Below are 18,994 nucleotides of genomic sequence, written 5' to 3'. Positions count from 1 at the left end.
TGTGTTAACCTATAGGGTACAGATATTAAAGAAAACACACTGACATTTTTTTTTTTTCGGTAAAAAGAAAAATTGTGACCGAAGGGCTAGGGTGTGCTTGACGACAGTCGGATGTGGTCTCGCATCATATTCCCGCCGAAGCAGGTTTTCCCGCCCCGCAAAAACCGGTTTCCAGTAGAAGTGGGCGATTGATCGATTAATCTCCCGATTAATAGATTAATGCTTCAGTAGCGATTTATTTTTTAAATTGGTTAATTGGTTGAAATAACGTTAGCGAAATAAAACAAGGGTGCCATCTTAAAATTGCGCGCAAGCGTGTTGAGGATCATATTCATGTTCAAATAAACTGACTTACTTCACAACAAAAAACAATGCAGGTATGCTCACGGGTGGTAGTTATTAAACCGAAAGTTGATAGCCAAGATGGACGGGAAAATGGCTGCTTTAAATGCAAATATCCATGGTGCAAAACACGGTGAGCACGCACTCCCGCCATTTTCCCGTTACAACTATGACGTAAGTAAGCCACGATTAATAGACGCCCACCTGCAATTACGGCACGTGCTAAAGTTCCCGATTCTAGAAGTAATGTGAGTGACAAACGCGCTGATAAGAGTCCCGCCCGAATTGGCGCCATGATGATCTGCTCAGCTCATCTGGGAAGTCTGTGACGGGCTAGATTGACTTAGCCCTATCTTTTTATTCTGTCTTCTCTCTGTCACTCTGCTTTGTCCTTTCACTCCCCTCCTACTCTCCCTCCCCCGCACTAGGATGCATGCAGGCGAGCTCCCCGCCGAGCTCAACAATATCCCCAGTACACGTATCCTTAACGGTGGTATGGGTACCCGGCCACGCCAACTTGGACGGCAATGCTCGAGCACACGAGCTTACCCGAGTACTCTCCCCGGGTCCGTCCATGTTGTGGCCCCATGTGTACCACCCTGGCACTGAAAAGATTTCACAGCATCAGGCACGCCGACAGCATCTCTGCGCGCTACGCGCAAGCAGGCAGTGTTTCCCGGTCCCCCACCTCGCCCTCTCCCGCGAAGCCGCATCTGTGGTTCGGAAAGCACAGACCTCACCTCTTGTCACTCCACCCCGTATCCACTACATGCATGGCATCCTCTCGCGTCCCACTTGCTCTACACCCAACTTCCCTTCCTACCCATCAGTACGACACCTTTACTGGGAGTGCCATCCGACAGACCTACCACCACACCTGCGTTCCCGCATCGCTTCCTGGGGGGACTCGTGGAACCCGGGTCCTGGCGTAGCTGTCAAATCGACGCAAGAACTTTCTGGTGGCCCGCTGCCTCCATGTTAGTGCGGACCTCTGGGAGTTCTACGGACCAGCCGTCTCCTAATGAAGAGACTGCGGCACGACGGCCCGGACTAGGGCTGTTTAAAGAATAAAGTTCTCTCTCTCTCTCTCTCTCTCTCTCTGCAACCACATGAAAATGCTGTGAGCAGGCCGAGGAGAATATTGATATGGTTTATTAGGAGTATATTTTTATCATTATTAATAAAAGAATGTTCTAATATTTTTTTCTTTTTAGAACAAAGTAACCGATTAATCGATGAATTAACCCAATAAAACCGGCCGGTTGATCGGATTGAAATTTCAAACCGACGCCCAGTCCTAGTTTCCAGTAAAACACAAAATCTTAAAATATAAAAAGGTTCTGGGGCGTTCATATTTTGTTATCGCGGCTTATATTTTCCCGTAATATAAGTGTTCCCAGCAATGTACTTGTGTCTAGAGGTGAGGAAACTTTAAGCGGTTCAGGGTAAGCTTGCGTTTCGTAAGCTGGCTTTTCTACTTTGTGCGCTACACAATGAGGCACGGCCATCTGCAGGTGGAGTGTGATTGCAGAAAACGTCTCTAAATCTTGCGTTATCAAACGTATCACAAACAAATTATATGATAATTAGCCTCTAAAGTTGCTCTACCACTGCGCATATAGTTTCATTTGGATGCGTTTCATATGCGTGTGATAAATTGTTCACGGTGAAATTGCACAGCCGCGCTGTTACAGGAGATTTCACGCTGGGCGGAGCTGGGTATAGTTTTATTTTTCGTGTAAGAGAAAAGAAGGTCGAAAATAACATGCAAAGTGATGATAACGTTTCAGAGAGTACCGTAATTTTTCGCTACAAGAAGTCGCTTTGTTCGAGATCTTGCGTGTATAAAAGTGTTTCGGGGTACGCAAAGCAGTGAGTTGAGAGCAAACCATCTTCGTTTATAACAAAGCATTGCTTATAATGAAGCCAGCTCAATGAAGCCAGTTATAATACAGCCAACATAATCATCATCATCACACTACCACCACCACCATCATCATCATCGTCATCATCCAATTCTCAACTCGGTCGACAATGTATAAATCCATCACGAGATACAACCTTTGTTCAACTGGGATCGCGGGGGGAAGAAACCTTCACGTTTAAACCAACTTTGTCGTTAGACGAAGAGGCTTTGTTTTTTTTTTAAATGAACACACCTGTATTTTGTTCTCATGGCCCTTCTATCCAGAAAGTGGAATTTGAAAAGCTGCAATTTCATATAAAAGTACAGCAAACGCTTGCTGCGTCTACAAAAAATGATTCCCCATTAACTTTATCACACTCTATTCTAGGTCGCCTAATCGCAATTCACCCGGTCTATACAGTGATGTTATCACTGAAGCATTCACATAAGTACTTGCGTGGTGTTAGCTCTCAATATCAAAACTCCCTTCTCGGTCGACACCAAATTATCACTCAGGAGCTTTTTTTTACACTTCTTTTGTGACCTATTAGATAATGCGCTATCATTGACGCAATTTGAAAAATTTGTGCGAACTTAGCAGGCTTTCTCAGTACACTCAACTGGGTCGATACATACTTGTTATCACTCACGAGTTTCTCACACCTCTGTCAGCAACCTTTTACCGTTCTTATATCGCAGATCCAGGAAGCTATCAAGTCACATATTTCAATCTAATTGCTCGTCTCGGCAGAACACTATCACGAAGCTCGGTAGGAAGCGGTGACTATCGTCCTCTTGTAAAGCTAACACACTCCCCAAGGACATTCCCTCGGCTCTGCACAAACGGTTGTCACTTCGGATCAATAATTCATCCTAACGGCCGATAATACATTTTCTTTTATGAACTTCAGTTAGTTTGCATTTGTCTAGCATTCACCGTGATCACTTTCGCTTCTCTCGACACAAGCGTGTTATCATTCACTCGTTGTGAAGCATTTCCACGTAACACGATCACAGGGGGCTTTTACAAAGCTAGGTAACTATATCTTATCAAGGATCAGTGGTAGTGCACGTCACAGCATGCTGGCGGAGAATATAAAAAGGTAATAAAGGGGTAAGAGCATCACGTTGCGTGCTTCGATTGTGTGGAGTCCATATTCTGAGAGAGATCAATGCGTTGGGGGTCAATCTCGATATGGAGGCACGGCCTATGGTTAAGTGCATCGTAGGGTCTCATAGTTTTACGCAAGCAGGGATGTTGCATTAGAGCTGAAGTGAGTTTTATAAAAGGTGCCTGAGCCAGCAAGTTCCATTTCTGAATAAAAATGGCAGTTCCATTGACTTGGCGCCTGATATAATTATGCCTAGGCAAATAAACTCATCATCGTTATAAAAACACAAGCAAGGTTTGCAGAAGATTAAAAAAAGGCTGCGTCTAATCTCACGGCCGCCGTGAGAATTACCCCTGGGAAATTCTCACGGCTGTTCCCATAAAAGTTGGCTGGGCGAAACTGCGCTGAATAATATTACGTGGCCACGTAGCCTAACCTAACGTAACATAACCTCACCAAACCTAAGCTAACCTAACCTAACCGAACGCATCATAACTTACCCGAATCCATCCCAACTGCAACAAGCCTGATCCAGCCCAGCGACGCACAACACAATCTGTATTAAATGTAATCCAATGCATTCTACAAGTCCTGTGCGTCGATCTCTTGATATAGTAAAACGCAGAGTAAAAAAAGTATTACCAAAATTACCATGACCAAAAAGTTCCGGAAGCAAAAAAACCCTCGCAATGCCGGGCTCGAACCTAAGTCTTCTCGTTTAAAAGCCAGTAGCATACCACAGCGCTACAGGGGCAGCTACGGAGATGGCGTCTCATTGAATATTTATCCCGTAGAATATCCGAGTAGCGTGCTTAGTCAATGAGAGGCTACTCCTGTGAGAAATTTCTGACCGTAATTCTCACCGTTGCCGTGATAATAGACACTCCCTGAAAAAAATCAGGGTCCCTTTCTTAATAGACTTATGGTTTAAACGCGAAGCTTTCTCCCATGCAACTTGAGTCAGTCAAAGTCCAAAATACAAGCTGCTTCCACCGCGTCGGAATGGCTCAATCACATGGAGATCACTTTCATGACGCGAGGGACCCAGGTTCGACTCCCATCTCGGAAGTATTTGTTTCTTGAGGCGCTTCGCGTTTCATCGCTGTTGTCTTCTTCTTCATCATGATCATGATGATGATCATCATCATCATCTTGGGCGCTCTGTAGAAACACATTGGGTAAAGTCGGCTTTCCTACAGTGCGTTCTGGTTACTATATACGGCGCAAGTGAGGAATCGAAAGCTTCGCCTTAAGAACGGCAAGCACTGCTGAAGCCGGAATAGATAAAGAAATACTCATACCAGAAAAATTAAATGGTGGCATTTTTCAAAGCTCTGAAGATGTTTTTTCCAGGTACGATTTACTTCAACTAAGTTCACCGTGGCTGCGACGCTCTAGCAACCGGCCGTTATCGCCAGGAATGCAGAGCTTGAAAGGACGGCCATTTTTATTAAGGCAGAATCCCCAGGTCAAATTTTGTTGCTGACAGTAGCTGTCAACTATTCAAGCCCCGGTGCTCGGCCGTACATTTCACTGTTAAAGAACCCACATGGTTAAAATTAATCCGGAGCCATTCATTAAGGCGCGCCTCTCAGCCGGCGTGTAGATTCAGCGCGTAAAACTCGCAGAAGATTTTGGCCCGCATCAGTACGTACTGTGCCCGCTGATCAGCACCGTGCTCTTCATTGAGAGCCTGATACGCGGACTGAACTCTTGAGCAGAGATATCGTCTGAGTCCGTCGTCCCTGTGTAGGTGTTCCCTGAAGGCTCTCGAGGTGCATTAGGGTAATTCTATGAAATAGACACCAACAAGTGGTAGAGGGAGAATGATCTCCCTCTCAATCTCAGGGATTGAAGTCCGATCCGTAACTTGATTGATTGATTGTAGGGTTTAACGCGCCGACGCAACGCAGGCGATGAGGCGCGCCGTAGTGGAAGGCTCCGGATGAATTTTGACCACCTGGGGATCTTTAACGTGCGCCGAAATCTCGTATACACGGGCGTTTTTGCTATTCGCCTCCACCAGAAAAGCGGCCGCCGCGGCCGGGAATCGAACCCGCGACCTCGTGCTCAGCAGCACAACGCCTTAGTCACTGAGCCACCGCGGCGGGTCCGATCCGTAACTTCATTCTGCGCCTACAACAACGAGAATGAATAACTCGTGCAGACCTTTGCATCCTTCAGAGCAATATGGCTACGCGCTGAAAAGAGCGTTGCCATATTGTTCTGTTGCCCTATTTTCACTGTGTTCAGCTTTGCAGCGCTCTTTGCAGCGGACGGCGGACGACCGCTCTTTGCAGCGCTGCAAAGAGCGATCGTCCGCCGCAAAGGACGTCACGGGTAGTAGTGGATTCGGATTGGCACTCGGTGGCTCGCGGAAAGTGCTGTGGATTAGATCACGCAGCTAATTTCGTTTTCGTAGTGGTCTTGATTGAACTCATTCGCCTTTGCGGCGTGTTGGGAAAATGGTCTGGAAATACCTGTCTTTTTCAACTGAATATCACACGCGCTGTGCGGAAATGTTCTAGAACCGAATTTAAGAGTCGGGCTGGTTGTCAATTCATTGCCGGCAGAGGGAGCACGGCAACACAATTGGCGGAGCCATGTGCGGCGAGGTTACCTGTGAATTTGGTCTTGCGGCACGCTCCTGCGGCAGGGCGTTTTATTTTCCCAGCTGAGGCAGTCTGCGAAACGTTCGGGACAGCCAGATGTTTTCTAAGAACGCCGCTTTGTAAGGTTTTACGGCGTAGACCGGACGGACGGGCGGCCAATCAGAAAGCTAATTTAATGTCACCGGTTCTGCCTTAAATAATTTCTTTGAAGTTAAAATGTTTGGTTTTTAGCGCTAAAAGTTTTGTAAGAATAAAAACTATTGCGAGATTTTCACAAATAGTTTTTTTAAGAAGTCATCACCCGGCTATATTTGGCAGCAAATGGCGGACGTACTCCGCACGCCTCTCTGACTCCGCGCCTGCTTTTGATCTAACCGCGCCGCTGTATTTCGTACAACACCGGCTTTTGAAATTAGCTTTCCTGGACACGGAGGAAGTTGTAAAGAGTGAACCACGCAATCAGTGTTTTTTTTTGGGGGGGGGGGGGGGGGGGGTAAAAAATACGGAATATGCGCAGCCGTAGCTACGTTTTGAGTCCAGCCAATGCAGGTGCACTTTATCCATCGTTCCTATTGAGGCGGAAGAGCCGTCTAGTGGTTCGCGTTTGCACTGGAGCCACATTCCACTGTTATTGCGTGAAACTCTGTGGTGTAGGGGACAGCCTAGTTGCACTCAGGTAATCTCTAAATTGACGATTAAGAAGCGAAGAAGGGGTCATAATCCATCACCTATATGTGTTACAAATATAACGGATAAGAAAAAAATTGGGCCCATTTCCCCGGAGGGGGACTCGAGTAAATGCGTCGCATAGGGGGTGGGTGTATTGCGTTAACGTTTAGTGTTTGGGGAGTTGGTGGTAGTGAATGCGTTGTATCAGCAGCTTCTTGACGTAGTTTGAATGAGTCAAGGATATAAGGCGCGTTCGTAGCATTTCATTCTGTGTCGGTTTTGTGGCGCAGTGGGAAGAGCACCATGTACCTCGCGTTCCGCCCACAGGTAGTGAATGCGTTGTATCAGCAGCTTCTTGACGTAGTTTGAATGAGTCAAGGATATAAGGCGCGTTCGTAGCCCTCCATTCTGTGTCGGCTTTGTGGCGCAGTGGGTCGAGCACCATGCACCTTGCGTTCCGCCCGCAGGGTCGTGGGATCGAAACCAGGCGCCGGTAACGATTATTTTTTTATATAGTGTAGGGGGAGGGGTGCGGACTACTACGGACAACTAGAAAGGGTGACATCGTTAGTTAAAGAAATGCTCTGCATTTGATACACGCGGCGTTCATGCACTCTTTACGCTAGATTCAAGGACAGCTACAGCTACGTTCTTGACCCATTTAGCCCAGCCCATTCTAGTCTAATCTGCACAAACCCAATGCACAGTATTAACACACTCACCATGGGCCATTACTGAGACCACACACGGCGGTGCCCAACGCGAACGGATTGATAATCGAGGCTCCATTCCTTCACCCTTAGCCGCCAGTCCTTGGACTGCTCTCAGGCAGTCCTCGGGCAGCGTAAACTGATCAATAGAAGACGCTTTTTACCTGCAATGAAGACGGGCACCACCTACCCACCCCCAATCACGCACGCCCCTACAAGAAGAAAGGGAGAGAAAAATAAGGAAAATGAGACGCCCTTCCCACAGAAGGTACGTTATACCGTTGCCATTCGCACAAGCCACCGGTGTTAGCTGCACAAAATTAGCACGTGCACCTGTGATGATATCTTTTGCAACGGGAGGAAAGTTTGTGCGAATGGACGTATAAAAGAGACTTTTCGCTTCAAGTACAAGATAATCTTGGGCGCAAATACATGAATTGTATCTCGGTCTATTGTCTGTTTAGCGAAAGATCATTGACGGAACATATTGTAGTTTAGAATTATCTTTACTGTTTGATCTTTATATTTGTACAATACTTTCATACTATCCTTATCTTCTGAAACACAATGGAAGCTTCAGCTTACACTGTTCTTAAGTTAACATTGAGAAGCCAATAACTGGCATGCGTGCCTTTATTTTATCGCCACCTGTACCCACTTCAAATGAAAAAATTACCGCGGATTGTCACTCCTAACAGCAACACTGAATGGGGAACTTTATCCTGAGTTGTCGTGTTATTTGAAATGGTTCTCGATTGCTTATATCTTGCCCGTTGCCACTCATGTTGACGCCAAGAGTGTTTACATCCGTAGGCCTGCGACCGATAATTTCCTATTGCCTGTGGTGCGATGCCAGAGACGCCCACTGTAGTACCTTCAAAACGGTCATCTTACGCTCCCGCTCAGCTGAAGTTGCAATCACTACTTCTTTTAGATATCAGTGGCGGAAAAAAAATTATAAGGGACAGTAGAGGTCCCTATCTATTGCGAAAATGACGTACGGCAGGACGAAAGATGAGGCATATCTAATCTCGCGGGTCAAGGTTTACGGATAACGCTCCGTTATATAAGAATGGCGGGAAGACTTGGCGAAGAGGTTGGCAAAACGGCGACTGAGAAATCTATCAGAGGAAGAATGAAACTAGCCCCGTTTCTGAAGCTGGCTGGGGTCTTCCTGGTGTCCACAGCATGCGAGGTGCAGGCTGCCCCGTCGAACCAAGCCTCTGCTCACTGGCGGCACCCAGGTACAGATATTTCTTGCCGGAACATTGTAAACATTAGTCTCGCCTTCGCAAGCTCCGCGTGAGTTTTGATGAAAAGCGATAACTTCCGTTTTTTGGGGATATGTTGTCGCGCAGATGATTCAACGCGAGCTGAAGGGAATGCGTTTATGCAGAAATAATTGTGGGCAGGCAGTGAGAGCTTGAGTGAGTTTCCCACTGCTCTCTTCTTTCCTACTTTGATCGGCCGTTTTGTTTACGAGTGGCCGGGGAACAATCTTAAATCCCCCTCGCGAGGGGCACGATCAAATGCAGAGCATTTCCGGGGGCGCACGACGTTAAGTAGTTTGCGTTACGTTAATGTTGTTGCACTTGTGGCAACTGCTGACGAGAGAGCGCTCGTCAGCAGTAATTTGAGTGAGTCACCGATATAAGGCGCGTTCGTAGCCCTCCATTCTGTGTCGGCTTTGTGGCGCAGTGGGTAGAGCACCATGTACATTGCGTTCCGCCCACAGGGTCGAGGGATGGAAACCTGGCGCCGGATAGTATTTTCTTTTATATAGTGTAGGGGGAAGGGTGCGGACTACGACTACGGACGTCAACGCGGATGACACCGTGAGTTACTGAAATGCTCTGCGTCTAAAATCCTGGTGGCGAACGTATTTAGTCCCGGGAGATACATTATTTCACCTTTCTTTTTATTTGCTGTGGAAGATCCACGATATTTTGGAATTTTTACGGAGGTGTGCGGGAGAAGTCAGATGAGCGAGGTTCAAATCCATTTCGCGTTACCGTTTACATCTGCTGAAAGGTTAGAGCCGTTTTTTTTAGTTCTTCTACTTCAACTTCTACTTCAACTTCTACTTCAAGAGCATAGTGAACCCGATTTCATAGACGTAACTAACCACACGCCTCGCCTGGTACTGAGAAGTATTTCACTTGTTTTATTTGTACTATTCATACAATAATGTGGGCCTCTTACTGAGTGTACGCAGTAAGAAGTGACGGAAGGAGAAAAGCGTAAGTTTCCAGGAAACCTTTTGCACTGCTATATGAAAGGATAACTGTGGTTCATTCGGACAGGAATATTTATGAAACCTTATATTGTACATGGAAATAATTGGTGGCGGTACAATATAAAAAGCGAATATATGAAACAACGATAGACCCAGTATACACTCCCTGCGGAACTACTGGGGTGACCTGTAGAGGATGGCAGTACGATATGTTTGTACCCAAACTGCTCTGCTCTTTAGGTAGGTCGGTGTTAAATGTAGTGTGGCTGAACACCTAGTTCTTTAGATTGTAAATGTAGCTCAATGTGGGAACCTTGTTGGCGGCTTGACCAAAAGAATTTCGTCCACCTTCCAGGATTCGCCTAATGCTTAGCTCTAGTTACGAACAATTATGCCAAGTTGTGTTCCAGCGAAAAAATTCCTTGAGCCGCTCTTGAACGAAATTACGCTGCTGTCGGGCTTCTAATGTAAGTGTCAGAACTTACAGAAAGCTTACAGAGAGAACACGTTCGGGATATTGGGCCGCTATACTTGAAATCTATCTCCTTCTTTACAACCGAGAACAATTCCGGCTGATAAACTGAAAAGAGGCAGGGTGCAATACTTGCGATTGCGATTGCAATAATGAGTTATTAGATCTGGGAGATGTAAGAAAAATGTACTAATACCTTCCATTCCACTGAAAAAAAGGTTTTGGTATGTCATCGGCAACAGAGGAACATTTTAGATCGAGTCGGCGTGTGTAACGTTCCTTCTCTGGTGAATAAAATGGCAAGGTCATTACTCTGGTGATTGTAAACGCCTCAGGAGGACATCACAAAATTCACCAATAATATGTTAGAACGCCTAGTCCTGCCATGTAAAGTTTGAAACCTGTCACCCATGCTACAATTGAATTCCCAGTTATGTCCGACTTCCGAAGACGGTCCAAAATTCCTTTGGGCTCTTTTTTCTTCGTACACTGCGGAACACTTTCGACAAAGGCCATCTCATTGTTTTTACAGAAGAGGCGAGAACAGCTGCAAAGGTTGCGATATTGCGGGGACATACGCCCGGGATCACTTGGGGCACTTAAGTTCTCGTTTCGATGAATTGGGCTTTGTGACCCCTACGAGTTTATTTTCTTTTCATGTTTTTTATAGAACTAATGTTGTATATCAAGAGAACGTGTTGCTGGGTGTGTTGGTCTAGGGTTTACGAATATACTGAGTGGCGCAAATAGACAACACAAAAGAAAGAAGATAGGGACAGGCGCTACACTTCCAACAGTTCAATATCAGCGACAGCAACGTAAATTTATAGATACATCCAGACATGCGCAATAGACGTGTCCACAGCGTCAGTGGAAGAAGTTATCTAAAAACTGCCTCTTCGCTCTGAACAATACCACCGAAGTATCACTAACGCAGTTATTCTCCTTCGATCTTATCCGATACGCCTCGAGCAGTTCTCGGGCCTTCTGATACCGGCTTTCTCCCAGTATATTTGTCTCGGAAAATTGTGGGTCACAGTTTGTGCAGGAATCCCAATGCGTTGTCAAATGTGCGCCGTTATTAGATTTTAATTTTGCGCATGCTCCCTTAGGCGGTCGTTTAAACATCTCCTAGTTTGGCCGCTGTAGGACTTTCCAAAGGGGAGGGGTATTTCGTAAACCACCCCTAAAGCGCAATCAACGAACGGCTTCTCATGTCGTTTTTCACAGGCCCTCTTTTTGCTACTAGTAGCAATGCGAGAGCAAAGTTGGCCGAGCTTACTCGAGGCAGAAAAAAACGACAGGGACACCGCACCTCGTCGCAACCTTTTTTAGGTTATGCGACACCTTGTGTAGGTATGGAACCACTTCAGGTCGCTTGTCACCTATTTGCTGCGCATTCGTCCTAGGCTTATTACCCTTCACTTTTTGAAGGAGGGTTTCTGCCACAGCATTGTATAAAATGTACGTATAGAACGAATGCACTCAGCTAGGCTCACAACGTTCTGTCACCAGTTCCTAAGATGTGTGTACACTATTCATCATAAAAGGGAGTATTTTTTCCAGTAAAAAAAATCCCGAAAACAAATAGGAAGAAAAGTGGAAAGGCTGTGGCTCCAACCGTGGATGTAAACGTTACACGGAGCGACACTACTACCTTTAGGCCACAGAGGCCAGACAGCAAGCTCGGTTTTGTAGTTGATCATGAAGATTGCGGCAGAGTTCGAAGCTAACCAGTAAATGGCGCTATAGATGTGACAACTGGCAAGGCGAAGAAGGGGCGGAATTGCCAGTCCCGCACCTTCTACAGGAATCACATGCAGAAATCGCCTGGATGTGACGCAGCGCATCCTTTGGTCAGAGGCCTCGCAAGGGCAGCTACGTCAACTGAAACGGACGCAAAACAGACATTTGCGAAACCGACACAAGTCAGGATTTCTACCCAGATTAGTGCGTTCCTTTTCACTGCACCGCTGTCAATCGTGTTTTGTGTCGTGAATGTGTGGCAGGTGAACGTCACTTGTGCATTGTATAATCAAGTTTTTTGAATTTTCTTACATAGTCTTTTTTTTCACAACTGTCTTTGTATAACTCCCCAGCTTTTGAGTTATATTTCCCTCCGCACCAAATGTTTTTTTTTCTCGGTGTGTATGTACGTGTATGTGTATATGAATGTATATATATGCATATGTGTGTATGTATGTATATATATATATGTATATGTATAGTTTTTACCTCCTATGATTTGTTAACTTTTTCGCTCTTGCCTTTAAGGCATCGCATCTATTCTTGCTTTGTGTATTTTCCTCTTATTGTATATATATTTTTTCAATACCCTGTAAAAAAGAAACCCACTCCCTTCTGTAACGCCCCCTGGGCATTGAAGGTACCGAAATAAATAAATAAATAAACCAAACGAAACCTAAACAGCTTGGCTGGGTAACGCACCCCCATATGAACGCTTCGGCCCTCTATTTTTTTTCAGCTAGGTTCTCGCTGTCATTTGCAGTGAGGAGGAGCACTTTAGCAGTAAAGTTCTAGCGAAGTTCTAGTACCGCTGACTTTTAGACTTTTCCCGTCATGCACGCAGGTAACGTGGCTCTGGAGAACAGGGGGCTCTTCGAAGGCGACATTGTGCTTCCCGGAAAGAGCTCGGGAGACGTGAGCTTCAACTCTCTTCTTCCTCAGTGGTGGCGATACTTGGCTGACGCCTTCCGCGCACGAAAAAACAAGGGGAAGGTTAAGAAGAACAAGAAAAAGACCAAGACAGGTTCTTTTCTTGGCCGCAAGGTCTGAGCACGGCTTTGAGGGTATTCGAATGCGTGCCGTATGAACGTGGATGGCAAAAAATTAGTGTCTGTTAACCTTCTCATCACAGGAAGGAACGGATTTGGAGGCCCGCTATTTTGGAAGTGTTCACGGCTGAAACATGGACAATATTCCATCCGAGAATGCGGCCTTTAATGGTTATTCTTCATGCTTCATATGATTGTACCAACGGACTTTGTGATGCAAACACGTTTTAGCTGAAGGGTCATTTCGGTAAAAAATCTTCACAAATTTAGAAGGCGCCTTTATTGATTACACAGCAGTCAATTGCAAACATTTGAGCAAACAGTCTTGCAAGGGAACCCTCATTAAAAGCGTTGTAGTTGCACGCAGAGGCATTTCCAGCCGAGATGTTTAAAATGCGTCCCCGGTGGCTTTGGTAATTCTGTAATAGAATTCGAGAATATACGATTTCACATCCTGTTTCACACCCGTACCGTAGTACATAGCTTCAAAATTACATCGAAATTCCAGCAGCGAAAAATTACTTTCTCCAGAAAATTTGTTGATCACGGCTCATTGGGACGTACGATTCGTCAGAATATGAAAAGAAAGCTAATAATTTGACCCGGTGGTTACACAGCCCGTTGATTCAGTGTGACCATGATACCATAGCAACTGGGTTCCTTGATCGGTGATTGCTGGCCGCCATTTTATGCACTACACTATTGTCTCGGTAGAAGTGTCACTAAATACGTTTTTTTAGTACATTTCGTGTCTTCCCCAGCACTATACAGGATTGCATAACTGAGTCATAAATCCACGTTGTGAGAAAATTACTTTATTCGAATTCTGGCTCCATTGGAAGTTTTAAGTGCTGCCAACTGCAATAGATCAAATCACCCCCGTTTTTAGCTAAGCTACCCTGAACAGGAATTTCTTTTCCTGTACCGAGTAAATGTAACATAAGAGATGTTTTCTGTGTATGTTGCATTTTTGCTTTTGGCATTCTGAGTAACTATTCGACATCCGTTATTGTGGTGATATCAAGGCGACAAAATTGCGTTTGACTTTCGCGGGCACCTAATTGCTGCCACGTTTGGGTGCGCACTACGCATTGTGCACTGCCTGAATGTGCTTCACGCATGCGCAGCGGGCTGCGGTGACCGGCAAGGAAGAACTGTGGACGGACGGGGTTGTCCCTTACGTCATCGAGTCTCGGCTAAGTAAGTACACAAAGAAATTGAAATTTCCGCGGTTTTCTGCTCAGTTCCCCGTTACTTGTGGATTTTGAATCGGCTAACGCACTCACCAATATTAAAAAAAACATGGTTGTTCTGAAGCCGCTTGAGCAAAGTCATCTATCCCCCTGAAGTATGAGGAGGTATTCTGTTTGTTCGATTGTTTGCTATAGGTGGGGAAAGAATTGAAACGTTGGGTTCCCAGCTGTCATACTTCGTTTGACGTATTACAGCGGCATTGTCGGGAATAATTATATCGTTACCGCTTTTGTACGTGTGTCTGTCGGTGTGCATGAAGCCTCTGAGGCACCACGCATGCTCTGAAGTAAGGGCGAACCAACGCGAGACGGAACGGTGGTACAGTGCGGCCGCCAATAGTAGGCGAAGGAACAATGGTCCAGGGTAAAGAAATGAAATGGGTGACGTCAGCACGCACAGTGCCTGCGCGGCATGGAGGCAAAGTAGGGTTGTGGTGTATAGGTCGCAGCGCGGGTGTTTGTGCGTATGTATGTACAAGCGCTTCAGACCAAGTCTTCGTGAAATTAGGATATCTGCTATTTTGTGCCATTCCAGCATACATGGGATATGTGCGGCCCGATTTTATTTTAGAATGACTTTCTTCAAAAGTCACTTAGGGGTTGCTGGCTGGGCACCTGGCGGAGAAATCGGCTCAAAATTGGGGTCTGTTTACTTCTTGGGACTTCTGTACGCGCATGGCTTCCGCGATCAGCAACGACGCAAAAAAAAAAGGCACCGCACTGGTGCCGGTAGAGGATGGCAAGCGAAGGAAGGCAACAGGGGATATGAGTAGCGCAGAAGGCGAGACGGCAAATTTTGAAAGAGGCCTGAAACAAGTTGAGTGTTGCGCGGAGGCGTCGCTCTGCGATAGACCGCAAAACAGCACCAAAAAGCAGAGCCCCCTTTTCAAGAGAAACATGATCAAAATGCGAAGCTTCCTCTCATGCAACGTAAGCCAAAGCCAAAGCCAAAGTCCAAAACTAAGACGGCTTCGAGCGTGTCGGAACGGCGAGATAGGATAGACGTCGGCTTCATAACGCGAGAGACGCAGGTTCGATTCCCAACACACATGAAGCGTTTTTTTTTGAGGTGCTTAAGTGCCTTCACCTATCATTATCGTCGTTTTGTAAACTCATTGAGTAAAACTGGGTTTTCTGCAGTGCGTCCGGGTGATGGAACGGTCACCACCAGTGAGGAATAGAAAACTTCGCTTTAAAATGGGACCAAAAGCAGTAATTTACGCCGAGTCTGATCGGACGCACACACGCTAACCACAACAAGCAAGATCCATTTGAACCCGCTCTTTGTTGCGAAAAGATAAACGTAGTCGTTCTTGTGCACCTAGAACGAACATGCGTCAGATCATTTCGCAATTTTCGCTGTGCCATTTCAACGGGACTTGTACTAAGAACAATACGAAGTGCGCTCCGGAGATATTTTGCTGTTCCGCAAGTGCCACGCATTTGCGGGAGTTGCTCGTAGTGTCGGGAGGGTAGGGGTCGGGTTAAACATATTCGTATTTAAAGTACACGTTTAGACTATACCAAGGTACTACGGAAACTGGGTGTATGTTTGAACGCAAAAGGCGGATGCCTGCCAATTCCGTCAATATTTTTTTCGCAGCCCGTTACAAGAAGTTGATTCGGGACTCGATGAACGAGATTGAGAACAAGACCTGTGTTCGTTTTGTGGAGCGGAAGAGGGAAAAAGATTACGTCTCTCTAATACGTGGGTCAAGGTAAGGCGAATACAAGAAGAATTCATCTGCCCTTACGTTCGCGACGTTTTCTGTAACAATTCTTTGTATATCAAATAAGCATGAACGTGTGCGCGACATGGCGCCTTAAAGGGGCCGTGCAGACAAAACAGAAGTTTTGTTCATTCGAAAGATTGCCTCGTTAGAATCATAGTGACACCATACTTAACGTAAACTTCGCTCAAATATAGCTACAAAGGTAGGGAAAAAAAGGATGGTCATGCGACCCCCTACGTCATTTCCCGCCACAGAACCTATGATCTTATACGCGCAGCTTTGCGGTTCGCTGAGGCCGCCGAAAGCAAACGCACGTTAGGCACAGCTTATAAGCTTGACGAACAAGCTATTTGCGCTTAAATTCAGGGCACATTCTTTTTATAGCAGTAAGTATGGTGGCATAAACAGTGGAAGTTACGAAAGCACGTAAACACAGAAGTACCGATGCGTACTGCTGTTGGTACTGCGCGCACTGTGCTTGTTTTAGCTGCACAGCACTGCGGCTCTTAGGGGTTGCCGCAGACGACATTGGCCGATTAGTGTAAGTTAAGGCGTCTTACGGGACCATATCTGTGGAGCGAGCACCATGTTTCACGAAACAATTATGTTCTCCCGGAAGAAAAAAAACAAGCCAGGTACAAATGTGGTTAAAAACAAGACAAAGGCAGAAAACGGTTTGCTGTAGTATGGTGGCGCCATCTAGGTTTTCTAACGGTAAACAAGTCTCCGCTTCACACCAAGTTTAGCTTGGAGACCCGTTCTTACGATGTCATTACAGACGTCGTTAACATCGATTGAGCGGGGGAATAAAAATTTTAACTTAAATTGATTAATTTCGCGGTGAATAAAACATCATTCGCTTTCGTACAAGCTCTGGGGGAGTATAAAAAACTAAATCTTTCGAATAAAACAAACTTTCATGCCTGTTTTCCTGCTTTTGTTCCTTTAAACCTACTCCCCTTTGCAATCTATTACCGTGAGGGTACCAATAAATAAAAAAAATAAAGAAATGTATTTTGTAATAATGGCCCCTTTAAGGTAAGTGCAGGAATAAGTGCAAGCATAGTTTGCAGGAATGAAAGGGAGAAATAATTTGATCATACACTGTAGAATGATATACACCCTTGAGCGGAATTCGCGCTGTTGATAACACCCTTAAACTATAGGAAAAACACAAACGAAAACACCATTAAGGGTGTTTTGTCGGTTAAAACACCCTTTCACCATAGAAAAAACACAAGAATGCACCCCTTGAAAGGGTGTTATGTCGTTAATTACACCTTTGCAACGGGTGTTTGTTTTTGATAGAGTGTAAGGCTGTTGGTAATATACAAAAAGGTGTAAATAATTTTACAGTGTACAGTGCCTGTTCGGGTGACCTTAATATCACTGACGATACAGCGCTTCTCCGGCGTAAGCACAAACGAACCAAGTACACTATCGCTTCTTAGAATCTTTCGTAGAGTGATTTCCACGCATGAGGGCAAGACGACGTTTTTACGCCTACTGTGACCGCGTGTCTTGCTCAAAAAGGACACTAGCCCGAGCAATGCCACTGTAGTTAAAGACTGAGCCCACGTAAGGAGATGCAAGAAATACGAGGTCGTTTGCTGGAGTAGAGACCGATCAAAACCTTACTGGAGCTGTTGTGAAAGTTGATTGATTGATTGATTGTAGGGTTTAACGCGCCGACGCAACGCAGGCGATGAGGCGCGCCGTAGTGGAGGGCTCCGGATTAATTTTGACCACTTGGGGATCTTTAACGTGCGCCGAAATCTCGTACACACGGGCATTTTTGCTTTTCGCCTCCATCAGAAAAGCGGCCGCCGCGGCCGGGAATCGAACCCGCGACCTCGTGCTCAGCAGCGCAACGCCTTAGCCACTGAGCCACCGCGGCGGGTTGTTGTGAAAGTTGAGTGGAACTGAAACTTTTGTGATAAAAAGCTTTTGTCGTCGGTAAAATGGGGCGTGCCCCTCAGTTGCGTTCACAATCAATCAATCAATCAATCAATCAATCAATCAATCAATCAATCAATCAATCAATCAATAATGTTCCATCTTCTCGTGGTGCAGCTGTTCGTCTTCCGTGGGGCGTGACGGTGGTCCCCAAACGCTATCACTGGGTAGCGGCTGTTTCTACAAGGGCACTGTTCTTCACGAGCTGATGCACGCCATTGGGTTCCACCACGAGCACTCGCGCTCCGATCGAGACGAGCACATCAACGTCTTCACGGAGAACATAGTACCAGGTGCGTGCGCGCGTTTCTGTTTATTGATGGATGACTAGGATTGCCCGGCCATCCTTGATTTGCAAGCCCTGGACAGTACGCGGGCAGAGCGATGAGTGTGCCTCTGGACTGGAGGTCCATATGGATACATGTGAAAACCGGGCCTGGAGTCGCGTCGCCGGCAGTCACCTGAGTGTCACAGGATCATAATAGAGAAGGACCATTGTCTCCTACAATTTCGTAGTTTTAGTGGTGATCCCGACATGCATGCTCGGGGGTACGAGTGTATTTATCATAAAGGCAAAGGTAATCCTCTTGGGGTAGCATCACGTACGAACTGACATGCACGAAAAGGCAGAGTGGAATGCTAATTCGCTATTCTTTCTCGAACGCAGAGGACGTAGAGCAATTCGAGAAACTTGAGCCCTGGCAGAACCGGCTACTGTCGCCCTTCGACCGGAACTCCATCATGCTCTACGGGTCGGAGGCGTTCGCACGAGCGCCAGGCCTATACACCCTGCTCGCAAAGGACGGTAGCAAGTTCACGGAACCGTACGACAAGAAGGGGCTCAGCACCAGTGACGCGCGCCGCATTCGGAAACTGTACGGCTGTTCGAAAAAGAAGAATAAATCGACAAAATGAACGATGTACATTCCTCTCCAAGAATGTTCATAGGGAAGCACTCGTTTTAGGACTAACGTGAGAAGGATAAAAAAATTACAGATATGCCTAGAAGTTTCTGAAAATGCGAAGGCGAAAGGAAGCTGGACGTCCGGTTGATATTCCATTGATCTTTCTGCTGAACATTGCTGCCGAATCTCTTGGCCAGCCCTGCGGACAGCATCTTCCAAAGCTCGTTCCGCTCGCTCGCCATCGCCAGGAGCCTCTAATTCACGCTCGTTGGTAGCTTCACCTCGCAAGGCAG

General features: G+C 46.1%; 1 protein-coding gene across 1 annotated transcript; it reads left to right on the top strand.

Annotated features, from left to right (window-relative positions):
• Positions 1-8,424: 8,424 nt before the first annotated feature.
• LOC144159049 (astacin-like metalloprotease toxin 5) lies at positions 8,425-18,719 on the top strand. Its single transcript, XM_077690298.1, has 6 exons — positions 8,425-8,595; positions 12,650-12,720; positions 13,982-14,054; positions 15,711-15,825; positions 17,914-18,089; positions 18,464-18,719. The coding sequence occupies exons 1-6, from the start codon at positions 8,487-8,489 to the stop codon at positions 18,709-18,711; spliced, it is 792 nt and encodes a 263-aa protein (XP_077546424.1). The 5' UTR covers positions 8,425-8,486; the 3' UTR covers positions 18,712-18,719.
• Positions 18,720-18,994: the final 275 nt, after the last annotated feature.

This window comes from Haemaphysalis longicornis, unplaced genomic scaffold (genome assembly GCF_048455015.1).
Source record: "Haemaphysalis longicornis isolate Haplotype H1 unplaced genomic scaffold, Haemaphysalis longicornis Haplotype H1 scaffold_10, whole genome shotgun sequence".
NCBI lineage: Eukaryota > Metazoa > Arthropoda > Arachnida > Ixodida > Ixodidae > Haemaphysalis > Haemaphysalis longicornis.
The sequence above is the reverse complement of the archived record's forward strand: the minus strand, read 5'-3'. Positions and strand labels throughout refer to the sequence as shown.

What these genes read in the sequence shown, in the direction of transcription:
- LOC144159049 (XM_077690298.1), top strand. Translation starts at nt 8,487, where the DNA reads ATGAAACTAGCCCCGTTTCTGAAGCTGGCTGGGGTCTTCCTGGTGTCC. An exon ending in CGTCATCGAGTCTCGGCTAA is followed by an intron (nt 14,055 to 15,710) that starts GTAAGTACACAA and finishes TTTTTTTCGCAG; the next exon opens with CCCGTTACAAGAAGTTGATT. An exon ending in CACGGAGAACATAGTACCAG is followed by an intron (nt 18,090 to 18,463) that starts GTGCGTGCGCGC and finishes TCTCGAACGCAG; the next exon opens with AGGACGTAGAGCAATTCGAG.